Source organism: Chenopodium album, chromosome 22 (genome assembly GCF_948465745.1).
Source record: "Chenopodium album chromosome 22, dcCheAlbu1.1, whole genome shotgun sequence".
NCBI lineage: Eukaryota > Viridiplantae > Streptophyta > Magnoliopsida > Caryophyllales > Amaranthaceae > Chenopodium > Chenopodium album.
The window spans coordinates 33,880,363-33,893,265 of NC_137855.1; the positions used below are offsets into that span (position 1 = coordinate 33,880,363).

The 12,903-nt window shown below is 35.0% G+C and overlaps 3 protein-coding genes across 3 annotated transcripts; 2 read left to right on the forward strand and 1 right to left on the reverse strand.

The window, feature by feature from the left end:
* Window positions 1–403: 403 nt before the first annotated feature.
* LOC145604232 (uncharacterized) lies at window positions 404–1,953 on the reverse strand. The gene is made up of 3 exons (XM_081660168.1): window positions 1,819–1,953; window positions 1,204–1,571; window positions 404–1,109 (listed from the first exon to the last, which is right to left on the reverse strand). Exons 1-3 carry the CDS (start codon window positions 1,951–1,953, stop codon window positions 404–406), a joined length of 1,209 nt encoding a protein of 402 aa, XP_081516294.1.
* A 1,192-nt stretch (window positions 1,954–3,145) lies between these two features.
* Window positions 3,146–5,990, forward strand: LOC145605793 (uncharacterized). The gene is made up of 3 exons (XM_081661860.1): window positions 3,146–3,452; window positions 3,751–5,496; window positions 5,598–5,990. Exons 1-3 carry the CDS (start codon window positions 3,405–3,407, stop codon window positions 5,661–5,663), a joined length of 1,860 nt encoding a protein of 619 aa, XP_081517986.1. The 5' UTR covers window positions 3,146–3,404; the 3' UTR covers window positions 5,664–5,990.
* A 4,137-nt stretch (window positions 5,991–10,127) lies between these two features.
* On the forward strand, window positions 10,128–12,347 carry LOC145604931 (cell number regulator 9-like). The gene is made up of 4 exons (XM_081660921.1): window positions 10,128–10,462; window positions 11,134–11,205; window positions 11,433–11,645; window positions 11,993–12,347. The coding sequence occupies exons 1-4, from the start codon at window positions 10,321–10,323 to the stop codon at window positions 12,070–12,072; spliced, it is 507 nt and encodes a 168-aa protein (XP_081517047.1). The 5' UTR covers window positions 10,128–10,320; the 3' UTR covers window positions 12,073–12,347.
* Window positions 12,348–12,903: the final 556 nt, after the last annotated feature.

Here is a 12,903-nt window from a genome sequence, read left to right on the forward strand (position 1 = left end):
GATTCCATGTTGTCCTCCCTTTAATCGAGTCCCCAAAATGAATAATTTAGCCCAATCCATGTGATGAAGGGACTCCTTTGAATTACACTACACACTTGAGTTTTGCTCCAACTATTCCTACATAGGACTAGTTGTTGAGGTAACCTTGTGTTGAGGTGTTGTATTCAACACACTTGTTCTGTTCTGATGGATTTACATAGCATATTAGTCATTAAATTTGTTTTCATTTCATTCCAAAACAATCAAAATGAACAACAAGTTACTCAAAATACATTTGATTGCCATAATGGCTTTACCTATGCTATTAATCAAAATACACCTAACCAAAATCAACTTATACATAATGACATACTGGTTATGTGTGGCAGTCAATGTTGTTGTTCTTTTTACCCTTGCTTCTGTTCTAGTCTGCATCTACTTCCATGCCTTCCTCTGCAGCTTCATGATAGCCCTGAGTTGCTGGCCTAAACATAGTGTCCAGGTAGTCCACAGCCCCTAAAACAACTGCTCTATGCACCTTCACTTGATTTGGCAGAATGCCTAAGTTTTCCAACTTTTTCTTGTTCATGTGTGGTATTTTGTACTTGTTCCCTCCTTGATCCCTCAAAATCTTAATCATACATCTTTGCAAAGTAACCCAGATGCATTTGTTAACCTCTGGTTTGAATGTGTCAAATGACTCAATGACTTTTGCAACAAGCTCATCCAAATTCTTGGGAAATGACTGGTATTGTAATGATTGAATTGACCTAAACAACCCTAAATCCAACACATTTAGATCTGGTGATTGTGGTGGTTGGAATACAAATTGAATGTTGAACCCATTAGCTGTTGTGGCAGCAATAAACTCCTCATCTGTAGGAATTTGATGAGGCCTTGCATTGTCCCACTGTATGGTGACATTCTTTGGCAGACATTCTGGCCACTTTGCTATGATTGCTGGTATGACCTTGTTCAGTAGCATATCTATGATGACTTCTCTGTTCACATTCTGATGTGCTTTTGTTTCCAATGTCCCTGCTACTCTGTTCTTGCTGCTCTTCTTAGCTCTTTCCTTGTATGTGAAAGGAAAAGCTCCATACTTTCCATCATGAATGAGTCCCCAATTGCTGTCATAAAGTGGCTTCCCAATTACTGCCATGAACATTGCTTTTAGCTTGAACCTCCTTGATTGGGTCTTCTTCATTAGGGAGGAGATAAAACCTTCTCTTATCAGGGTTCAAATAGAACCACTTCTCATCTATGTGTATGTGTTGGTGCATGTCAGTAAAAGTAGGGTCTTCATTCCCTGCTACTGGGTTGATATGGGATAGAACCCATTTCAACCTTGCCGCTTTATTGTCTGAGCTGAGTGCTGGCTTGTTGCTTGCTGTATGTGTCCTGAGTCTGCCCTTTTTCTTCAAATTATGCAGTGCAACATGTGATATGTTGAGTGCAGCAGCATAGCTTCTCTCTGTTTGCCTTAGATGTAAGGGGACTGACTGTAGGAATTCATCTGTGAATACCCTTGGCTTTGGACCAACTCTGCCTATCTTCTTTGTCCTGACATCAATCAAATTCCTAGTAGCCATCTGTTTTTTTATGTCATTGAACACTCTTGTAATTGTAGACTTGTGCACATTGAATTGATGTGATAATTAGATTCTAAAACCCCTAGGTAAATTGCCATCTTGCATTTTCAGTAGCATATCATCTACAATCTCCCTTTTTTGTTGAAGTGTGAGCTGTTTTCTGTTGATGATTGCATTGCCATGGTGAGGAATGTCTTGCTCTTCATTTTCTGCATGTGTGTCACTGTCATCTTCATCCTCTTCTTGCCTGTGTTTCATTCTCTGATTCATACTCCTCTTCATCTTGTCTTGCTTCTTCCTCTTCAAAATACAGTTCAGCTAGTTCTTCCTCTGTCAGTAATGCCTCTATGCCATAAAACTGATGTGCATCAAACTCTGCCATGGTCTTTTTTTTTTTTTTTTTTTTTTTCCAGATTGGTGTTGACAGATTATAGGATAGGCTGATGATGGTTTTTGAGAAGATGAAGCTGCCCTATGCTGTTTTTGTGTACATAAACGCCAAGCAAAGAAGATGAAGGATGATGAAGATGGTAGATAATTAGCACTAATTGTAGTTAGGGGTATTTTTTTGGATTAATTGTACTTAGCGCTAACTTTTGGGATTTTAAAAAACAATTGTTATGGTTTGAATGTCTTCATGTTTAAGTTGTAAACATTGAAAACTTTTGGGAACATTGATTGTAAGGGTTTAAATGAGGGCTGGTATTTATAGCCCTCATAAATGATGGCTGATGGAATTAAATGCTTGGAATTTGAATGCTTTTGTGTGTTTTTTTTTAAAATTTCAGTTGGAGGGAAATTCAAAATCACCCAAAATTTTCATTCAAAAAATTTGGGATGAAAAAGTAGGAGGGAAAAAACTTCCCTCTTACTTTTTCTGATTTCCCACCCAAAATGCAAGTTGGGGGGGGGGGGGGGGGACCAACTTTCTCTCTCCTCCCCCTTTAATTACTTACCCACTTACTTCCTTAATCTTTGCCCTTTAAATTTTGCCTAGGTATCCGTAAAGTGCTTCAAAGTTGCACTTAATAATAAACGGAGGTAGTATTAAAATGTACTGAACATATACCTAAGATAAAAAGAACATATTTGCACCAAAAAAACAGTGAAAAGAACATATGCCCATGTTCTTTAATTATCAGTATAATGTATTTTTATTTGTGATATATTATTCATTACTTATTGTGAATTGTTCTTTAAATTTTGTCTTAAAATTATGATGGGTATATACAAGTAATGTTCATTAAATAGTAATATCATGTTCTTTATTAATATTACATATGTTCTTTAGATATAAAAAAAAAACATAAAATTGAATGTTCTTTACAAAACTGCGATATGTTCTTTACAAAAAAAAAAACTGTATGTTCTTTATTAAACAGCTACATGTTCTTTCCGCATTTTTTTTTTGTTTGTACCTAGCAAGGTACTGGCTGCTGTATCTTAAATTTTTTAGATTATTAGCAAAAATGAAGTAAATTAAACACATTAAAAAAAAAAAAAAAAAAGGATTTATCACAAAATCTATAGTGAATAACCCGAAGATTTTATGGAGTATTTAAAAGGATAAAAACATTTTAGATCATGGATTAACCAACGGCAAGCCAAACTCGATGCTCTCATTTTCCCCTACTTTGATTCCAACTTCTCAATCACAATTTTCCCCTAAATTTTCCCTGATTTTGCAAATTAATTTTATCAATCTTCGCCTCTAAATCTAACCTATTTAATTGTAATTCCAATTTACTAACCCTAATTTATTGCTGTTTTTTTGCTTGTTTATGTGTGTGTATTTTTTCTTCTAATTTGTTTGTTTCTCTGAATTTTTTCGCCATGAAAAGTAGCTCGCGTTCATCCAAACGCAAGACGAAGCGATCTCAGGTTCTCAATCTTATTGATTATTTTGACGTTTTTTGGATTGATTTTGTAGATTTATGACATTAATTTTCAGAATTTATAATTTCTGCTGTTTATTTGTTTGATTTAGGTTTTCTTGTTATATATATTGAATTAATTAATAAATTAATATTCTGTATATATGGCTGATTGTTGATTGGTAATTTTAATATTCGATTATTGGGTATTTATTGGTTTATTGCAATCTAGCTGATATTGTTTTGAGTTGGTGGTTCAATTTTGATGCTTATATATGTATGTGCAACGATTGCAATCTGAGCAGAAACATAGCAAGAAGAGAACTAAGAGCAGTAGGGAGAAACCCAAGAAATTAAAACAACGGGATGATTCGGTTTCGTTTTCTGATGAGGATTCGATCACGGATAAGTCCCTATCGTGTTCGAGTTCAGGGGATGATTCTAGGAGTAAGAAGAGAGGTAGGTCTAGGGACAGAAGGCGTAGGAAAGATAAGAAGAGGAGTAAGAAAAGCAGTTTGTTGAGTGAGAGCAGTGGAGATGATTCTCCTTGTGTTAAGAAATCGAAGAAGTCGAAGAGGAAGCGAGGTTCTGATTCTAGGAAGAAGCGGCATGTGAAGAGACGAAAGAGGGATCGTAGTGTTAGTTCTTCAAGTAGCCGGTCTAGGAGTTGCTCTGTGGGTGAACCAAGTGGTGATAGTGAGAGAGAATTTGGGAAGATTGAAGACAAGGTGGAAGCAAAGGAACGAAAGGGGAGAGAAAAGGATAGGAAAAAGAGTGGGAGTAAGAGGAGTAGGCGTAGGTCAAGAAGCTGCTCTCCATGTAGCGTGCATAGTGAGAGTAGTAGTCATTATAGCGAGGAGAGGGTGTTCGAGAAGAGAAATTCTAAGAGACTGAAATCTGTTATAGTCGTTATAAAAGATAGAGAGGAGGTCCCCGAAGAACAAGAGTTGAATACGGATGATAGGCATGAAGATGAAATTGTGTTTGAATATGATGACTATCCTAGCAAGAGCAATGATAGTATTGATGGTGTTAGTGGAAGAGAAGCTGTTTCATGTATGCATGATGTTAGTTCTAAGAAAAGGTCCTTGGATGAGCCAAGTCAGGAATCTGTTGCTTCTGGTGTCAGGACTTCAGATATTCCTGGAATCCAAAGGCAGGTTGTTGAGGGAAGTGGTGGATCAAGTCCAAGTTATGTCAGGTCCAGGGACAATGTTCCCTTGATGGAAATTAAGAGTGCGGATTTAACTTCGAATGCAGGTTCAAATCATGTGGATCTTGAAGCAGTTTTAAGACAGAAGGCCTTGGAGAATCTACTCAAGCGCCAAGGAAAATTATCAACTAAAACTACTTTTGATAAGAAAGATGACCATGGTGTTGAAGTGAAAAGGTCTTCAATTGTGAAGGCACAACCTTTTGATCAACCTTCACCTTGTGATGAGGGAAATATTAAACTTGTGCCAAAAGTAGGGAAGAATGTTAATGATGTTAGATATTTTAGTAATACTACTAATTTACCTGGTCCTTCGGAAGATACTGGTCTGTCTAAAGATAATAATGCTGATCTATTGAGGGCAAAGGTTGGAACTGCCCATACAGAAGAAAAGAGTAAGGCCTCCGGTGATTTTGTATATAGCAGACCTAATGTTGACTTATCCATGTCTAGGAAAGATTTTCTTGGAGCAAAGAATACCTGGAAGCGACAGTTGATCCCACATGAATCTTCACAGAAAAACTTGTCAATCTCTAAAGAAACTATAGTGAGGAATTCTAATGAGAAGCTGATGTCACTAGATAATTCTCCGTCTAAACTTTCTGTACCGCAAGAAACTATTAGTAAGGATTCTACTAGGGACTTTGCGTCTCATCAATTTGATTCCAAAGATAGTACTGTAAAAGTTGATGCTTTTGCTCTTTCTGAGGCTTCGGCTTCAGCTTTAGCTTCAGTTTCTGATGAACAATGCACAAATGATAGTACCAATAAAGCCGATGAGGATGCACAGTTTCAGCAGAAGACAATGTCTGTCATGCGGGGTGGTGAAATGGTGCAGGTAGGTTTTATTCTTATTATACATCGATTGTATTGCATGTTGTCATTATATGTAAGAGTATTGTATCTGATCCTTTGAGTATTTTGCGTGTATCTTTGTAGGTAAGCTACAAGGTCTATATTCCAAAGAAAGCCCCCGCATTAGCTAGAAGGCAACTGAAACGTTAATTCAAATATCCATAGTGCCGCTGGAGTTTGGGTTCCTTTTGCTGATATTGAATTAAGCAGGCAAGTCATGAACAGAATTTGATGATACACAGAAACAGGTTAAATCTTTGAATGGTCTCTTTAAATTTTTCGTTTTCTTTTCATGTTGAATGATGAAGGTCATTAGCTGTTTGCCTGTCTTACCAACACTCCCTTCATTTTGAACTGCTGATGATTTTGTTCTCTTGTTGTTACCTGATGTTGTAACTTTAACTTTAGTGTCTAGACTAGAAGTTATGAAAGCTCTCTGAATTGCATGGTAGCGATATGAATTTGGCAGAAACAAAAGCTCTACTGGTGCAATCTTGTAAAACAGATAGTGGAATTGTGTTTTAATTCAATAATATTTCGCCCTATTTCCTTTTAATGTCTTTTAGATATTTTTGTCCAATCTTGGCTACTGAAGGCCGGACCTTGTGTGATTAATTGCAGTTTGTACACTGAGTTTTTTTTTTTTTTTTTTTTTTTTTTTCCAATTCAGTACAGAATTATATCTGCAAACGGTGTGACCTAGTTAGAATTTTCATTAAAAATTAGTCGAAGGCAGTACTCTAAATTTATTCACCGAGTGCGCTGCACTCTAATTCACTGAATATGGCTTGAATATTACTGTAACAGTCTGTTCTCAAGAATCCCAATTTGCTCTCATGGCTGTACATTGTATGCCAGCCTCACAGATTTGATGGAAAAAAAAACCTAAGTTCAACTTCATTTCTTTGGACGTGATTGTATTGTATCTATTGTAGGAATTGGCACTCTGGATTCCATATGCATTACATATGTCGTTTAATTTAATTTGTCTGTAAACAACCATAGGACCTTAACTTGGTGATTTCATAGACTTTTGCAGATTATTAAGGCCATAAAGCTGGACTTAATTTAGATTCAGACGTACATATTTATATGATATGAGAGTAATTAAAGCACACTGGATGAAGCAAGAAACAACAAAGTGAACTTGTGATCATTTTATGAAGCTTAAAACAAGAGTCCTATCCATCGATCTTACAAGTATATGTTATTCTTCATCCTACCAAGTTAACAATATGTGATAATTTTTACATGTTATAGAGAGGACCCAGGCCAAAATTCCAATCATAAGATGTCGAAGATTTCCTCTCTATAACATACAACATACTTGGAAGTTTACAATATACTTGGAAGTTTACAAGGCGATAATTTCCAAGTATATCCCTACCTTATAAAAAGTAGAAAATAACTCTTAGGAATAGTGTGCTACCAATTATTATACCATCAAAAATGTGTACCAAATTGTGTGCAAAATGTGTATTTACTTTTTTCCCTCATTAATATGTTTACTATCATTAATATATTTAATGCATTTTTTCTTTATTCATAAATTATCAATTAATTCAGTTTTTTTAAACAAAAAACATGTAATGTTTTTTTTTTTTTTTTTAAATAAAAAAATTCTTGTGTTTAACACTTCATATGATATTATTATTATTTAAAAAGCAAAAAAAATTGTATATACAAAGAGACGATTTATAACCAAGATACTGTTTATTTATACTCTTTTGTAATTGCTCTTCTTATTTACTATCTTTTAGTCCTTTAATTACATCTATCGTTAAGGTTTATTAGCTTTTGATATGTACATATAAAAAACGTTATAGAATTTGAATGAGATTCATATTAAATAGTACAGTGATATTTGAGCAGACGTATGTTATCAAGAGGTATAAAAAACTTAAAAATCCTAAAATAAGGGAAATCAATCGATGGTAGGAAAAAATTAGCTGGTATAAATTATTGAGAGTATTTAAGAGGAAAAGATATACATTATTGAGTTTTTAGCTACAACATTTTACATATTATTACTCCATAGTCCATGCATATGACCACAGGTCCACAGCTCACAAAAAAATCATTTGAAGAAAAATACGCTAAAAATATTACATTAAGTATTATTGAAACATGCACATCAATTAAGAATTCTAAACTAACACTCGGCGCTTAAAATATGAAGGGATGCAAATCAATTAATTATTATTTAATAATAATTTTGAAATAACACTATTAAACTGTTTAGGGTTTTAAAAAAATAATTGTCTTAAAAGATTTTGGTGGCTTTCTTATGCTATTCTACAAATTCACCACATATACACATAAACCAGATAGTGTACGTACTAAAATTACCATGTCTAACACCCAAAGCAACGGTATAAATACATGCCAATGCAAATTCTCCGCAAGAGCTAAACCCTCCGCGCGCATCGCGCGCGTAGGATACCCTAGTTGTAAATATAAGAGGAAATTATCGCACATTGTAAACTTCAAAGTATCATACAAGGCGAGATGACCCAGGCCAAAATTCCAATCATAAGATCAAAGTCGTGGGTCATGCATTCATAGTCATACCAATTGTGCCGTGTGAAGTAAACTTATCAATCAATTCAGGCATAACAAATACAGCTTGTATTACTCAAATTAAACCAAAATTCGAACTCTGTCGAAAACACTTCGTTGGAGTCCAACACAAGTCCAAACAATTGGACCCCATGATCATAAGCCACCAATGTCAAGTTGAGAAGCATGCCAACCTATTAGATTTTTTTTTATTAATTAATTATTTTTTTTTTTTTGAACCGGTGTGGGCGTTAGAGCATTGAGAGGACCTTTCCCGAATTAATTTTTTTTTTTTTTTTTTTTTTGAAGGGGAATTAATTTATTTAGAGAAAATACATGTTGATATATTTGATTAACAAAAGAAACATATCAAGGGGTATTTTGGACAATTTTTCCACTTTAAGAGGGGTAATAGTGTACTTTTGCCATGACTGACATGGATACAATGCATTGTCATGAAACTCACTTCATGTTTACCTACCAAAAGAGTTAGCATAATAAACGTCTGTTTTCTCCATTGAAGACTTGAAGTACTCCTTCTTCCTTCCTCTTCCTTATAACTCTTTCCTAATTTCCACCATTTTCAAATGCATATTCGGAAATCAAATAAAGAAAACTGCTTCAATGGAGAAGATGGTTACCTCTGCCATTTGGGGTTGACCATGCCCTTAATTTAACACTTTATTCATAGGGTTTTAGTTTAATTTGGCGGCGAAGCCGCCGATAATGGTGATGTCTCCGACGGGTCCTGGGTGGAATTGAGATGGTCTTCGCGAAGGTTCAACTGGTCGTTCTATGGCTGCCATTGATGAATGAAGGAAGGAAAATTTATGACGGAGTTATTTCATTGCTGGCTCAGTTAAATGCCACGCAACAATAATTGACAACATATTCATGAGTTGGCAATTAATATTGTTTGACTTATTTACAAAAGAACCATTTGATAAACGAAAAGCGTTTATCAAATATATTAACTGGGGCGGCCTCATTTATTTATTTGTTATAACGTAAACAATATAAAAATGATTAGGTCTTTTTTATTCTCAAGGCTGTAGTTTAAAAGATTGGTAGAAAGTAGAAAATAAGAAAATTTATTATCGATAAAAGGGATAATACTTATAAAATGTCTTTACGAAACTAAATCAGCAAGACAGCAACCAGTATCTTGGTTTTTTTTTTTTTTTTTTTTTTTTACCACTTAGGTCCTAAACCGATTGATTGAGCTGAACTGAATTGACCTAAATATTTTATGATAGGAGAGGAACTAAACTAAAAATAATCTGAAGAAAACAGACCCTTATTTTTGTCCCCTATTTCTAAATGACTATATTATATCATTTTTATGATTTTGAATGTGCATTAATTTTAAAAGCAATAATTGAAGACATTCATTCATTAAACTAGATTGTTGGTGCATGGCCTTTTATAAGATTATAACTAAATAGGTTGGTTAGTTGAAAGGATCTTAAATACCGATCTTCCTTTTGATTACATGAGTATGTAGTTTTGTGTTCTCACAATCTCACCAATGCCTCATTAGTAAAGAACTAAAGAATGCTTATATAGTTATATAGTGCGTGGTGTCGAGTGGGGGTTGGGTGTTCATCACACGCGCTTAAGGCTGGTGCTTGTCACTCATGTGTTATACATGTGTGTCACGCATACGAGCCTTATGGGGCGTGCCGCGTGCTTGTTGTGACTGCTCTGAAAGGAGCCCTAAACATGGTGCTCCAATTACATTATAACTTAACTAAGATCATACGTACATACTTCATTGTAAAATTTTACTATCCTCTTGCATCCTATGCCCCTTTGATATCAAATTATTAACTCATCAATCATTATTAAGGGTTCCTTACTACGAGTATACTAGCTATGTCACAAAAACGGAAAAAGAAGGGCATGGACCACAGATTTTCTTCCAAGGATAAGAAATTTCTTGGCTGCTTGGATAGTACCTAGCTCATTCATATTGACTGGGGCGACTTATACTGTTATACAAGTCTTCTTGACAAAGTCGTTGATAAAACCTTAATTACATACATTGAGTGGTTAGAAAATTCAATGCAACTACATCGATCTAGGCAGGCTGTCTTGTACTTCATCAATATATAGATTTCTAATTTTCAGTCTTTTGCATACTACTTTTTGGTTTAGTCCTTCTCAAAATCACTTAAGAAGTAAGCTCCATAATAGATCATTTTGTCATTCCATTTATAGTTTTTGTGTTACATATTATTCATTGATCATGTCGAAGGTCACAATCGGGACTCCTCCGATCCCCCAGCAGCCCTATGCTCCTCAGCCTCCACCGCAGTATGGCCAAAATCAACGTCCTAGCGGAAGTTTTTCTACTGGTCTTTGTGATTGTTGCTCTGATATATCGTCATGTAAGTATTTTTTTTTCATGCAAGGCGGGGGACGTGGGTTTGGATCATATTTAACAATACTTACGTATGTATATTATTATTCGTCTTTTATTGATCTTGTGTCACATCTCTTCCTATTTATAACATATTTCTTAGTTAGATCTCTCTATTTGGGAGGTCAGGTTTTATAAACTCTACATAAATGTCTAATATTTCAAAAGCTTATTCATAAATGTAAAAAGATCAAACATATCATACGAAGGTTAAAAAGGTCAAGACTTGGTGATGATCATATGAAAAAAATGAGAACTGTTGTTCCTATGTTGCTTAAAAAAATATATATACAAAATTGCAGCACAAAAATCTGATGTACATTATAAGTTAACACAATGTTCTTTTATGTATATGTTCATGTGCATTATAAATGAACATTATGTTCTTTTATATGCCCATGTACATTAGTATATACCTGCATGTTCATTCTGTCTTTTTGTATTTTGGAACGGATGCATTATGTGGATCGTGCATCCGCCTCCACGAACCAAGATTTGTTACTTGAAGTTATCTTTCTTATTTCTTTCTTTTGTTATTTATTACGAGTAATTTTTAACATATACTTCGTATGATAGCTGATTTTGATAGGCATGAATTTCCCTTGTTCCTTTTATTTCCTAACACTCCTAGTTCTACAGGTTGTCTAACATGTTGGTGTCCCTGCATCACCTTTGGACGTATTGCAGAGATAGTTGGCAGAGGCTCGACATGTAAGTGTACTATATTATATAATCCGAACTACAAACTATGGCTAACTCTAGTATTCCCTCTATTGACTCTAAATTAAGTGATGTGACAACTAAATTTGGACGGAAAAAGTAATTGTACTCATATATAGCTATGATACTATTACACTACTATGCAATCTTATTCTATTATTATGTTACGCTTATTATCAGTATCAATGTATGTGACAATTCCTCTGATGGATGTGGTGCATGTGGTGCAAGCGGAACCTTGTATACTCTACTTTTCTGCTTAACTGGCTGCCATTGGATGTACTCGTGCACATACCGCTCAAAGTTGAAGGCACAGCTTGGAATGCCAAATAATTGTTGTGCGGATCTCTGTTCCCACTGCTGCTGTGAGTGTTGTGCCTTATGTCAAGAGTACCGTGAGCTTCAACACCGCGGCTACAATCCTGCACTTGGTAACCAATCTTTCTTTTTCTCCTATGTTACGGTCTTAATTTGTGCTGTGATACTCGATCAGGGAACGGAGTTTGATTTAAGGCTAAAATTTTGTATTCCAATAGTGCACAAATGATCATTAAACCAAAGAAAGTGATGAAATATAGTGGTGACTATAACATACTTGTATATACTCGGATGTTTCTACTATGGTCTTTTTTATTATGACCATGAGTATACTTAATTATGATTAGCTGATTTTTGATTTATTTTTAAACCTTGGTCAAACCTTATTTTTAGAATTTTCCATTTTTTATTCATTTTCTTATTTCCAAAAATTAATTATTGATTTTGTGAATATGTTTAGGATGGCATGGCAACATGGAAAGACAAAACCTTGGAATCGCGATGCCTCCACAAGCGCCTTCTGGAATGGTGCGAACGTAAGTTGAAGCATCTGGTACCTGATTGAAATATGTTGAAGGATGGTGCTCATTCCTTATTGCTGCTGTTATTGTTACTATGTTTTTTGTCCTGTTCCTAGTTTGTAAGCTATCATTTCATAGCTGTTATTTTGTAAGTTTCCTAGGAAGTTTCCTTTTGGTGTGCTGTCACTTTGTCAGTGGTCCTAGCAGCCTATATATGTAATGACTGATAGTGTAATCAGATTATGATGAATGAATCAGCAGAATGAGCAACCCTAAATTTCAGTGTGTGATTTATTCTCCTCTGCATTTTTATTGTCTTCATGGTATCAGAGCCGCAGGCTCAGATCTAGCCTAAAAATAGTTCTTTTCTTTCTCAAAACTTGCAAACATTCTCTGATATTAATGTTCTTTATATAAAGTTGAAATCTTTTTTATTTCTCTCACCTTAAAATCTTCTATTTACAATGCCAACAACAACTATTGAACCAATCAGCCCCCTTTATTTACACCCTTCAGATGGTCAGGCATTTGTTGGGATTGAGAAACTTCAGGGATCTTCCAACTTCAGGTCATGGAAAAGATCCATGGAAATTGCTCTAGCTGGAAAAAGAAAGCTTGGGTTTGTAACAGGAACTCTAAAGAAAGACCACGATGATGAGGTCAACTCTGAAGCATGGGAAACTTGTAACAACATGATTATCTCATGGATACTAGGGTCAGTATCAAACTCAATCAAACAATCTATTATGTTTTGTTTATAGCTCATCTCAGATCTGGACTGAGCTAGAAAGAAGATTCTCTCTCACAAATGGGTCTAGGAAATACAAACTTAACAAAGATTTGTATGAGA

What these genes read in the sequence shown, in the direction of transcription:
- LOC145604931 (XM_081660921.1), top strand. Translation starts at nt 10,321, where the DNA reads ATGTCGAAGGTCACAATCGGGACTCCTCCGATCCCCCAGCAGCCCTAT. An exon ending in TTGCTCTGATATATCGTCAT is followed by an intron (nt 10,463 to 11,133) that starts GTAAGTATTTTT and finishes CTAGTTCTACAG; the next exon opens with GTTGTCTAACATGTTGGTGT. An exon ending in AGTTGGCAGAGGCTCGACAT is followed by an intron (nt 11,206 to 11,432) that starts GTAAGTGTACTA and finishes ATGGATGTGGTG; the next exon opens with CATGTGGTGCAAGCGGAACC.
- LOC145605793 (XM_081661860.1), top strand. Translation starts at nt 3,405, where the DNA reads ATGAAAAGTAGCTCGCGTTCATCCAAACGCAAGACGAAGCGATCTCAG. An exon ending in GCAAGACGAAGCGATCTCAG is followed by an intron (nt 3,453 to 3,750) that starts GTTCTCAATCTT and finishes CAATCTGAGCAG; the next exon opens with AAACATAGCAAGAAGAGAAC. An exon ending in GGGGTGGTGAAATGGTGCAG is followed by an intron (nt 5,497 to 5,597) that starts GTAGGTTTTATT and finishes GTATCTTTGTAG; the next exon opens with GTAAGCTACAAGGTCTATAT.
- LOC145604232 (XM_081660168.1), bottom strand. Translation starts at nt 1,953, where the DNA reads ATGGCAGAGTTTGATGCACATCAGTTTTATGGCATAGAGGCATTACTG. An exon ending in AATCAGAGAATGAAACACAG is followed by an intron (nt 1,572 to 1,818) that starts GCAAGAAGAGGA and finishes ATAAAAAAACAG; the next exon opens with ATGGCTACTAGGAATTTGAT. An exon ending in TTGAACCCTGATAAGAGAAG is followed by an intron (nt 1,110 to 1,203) that starts GTTTTATCTCCT and finishes ACTTTATGACAG; the next exon opens with CAATTGGGGACTCATTCATG.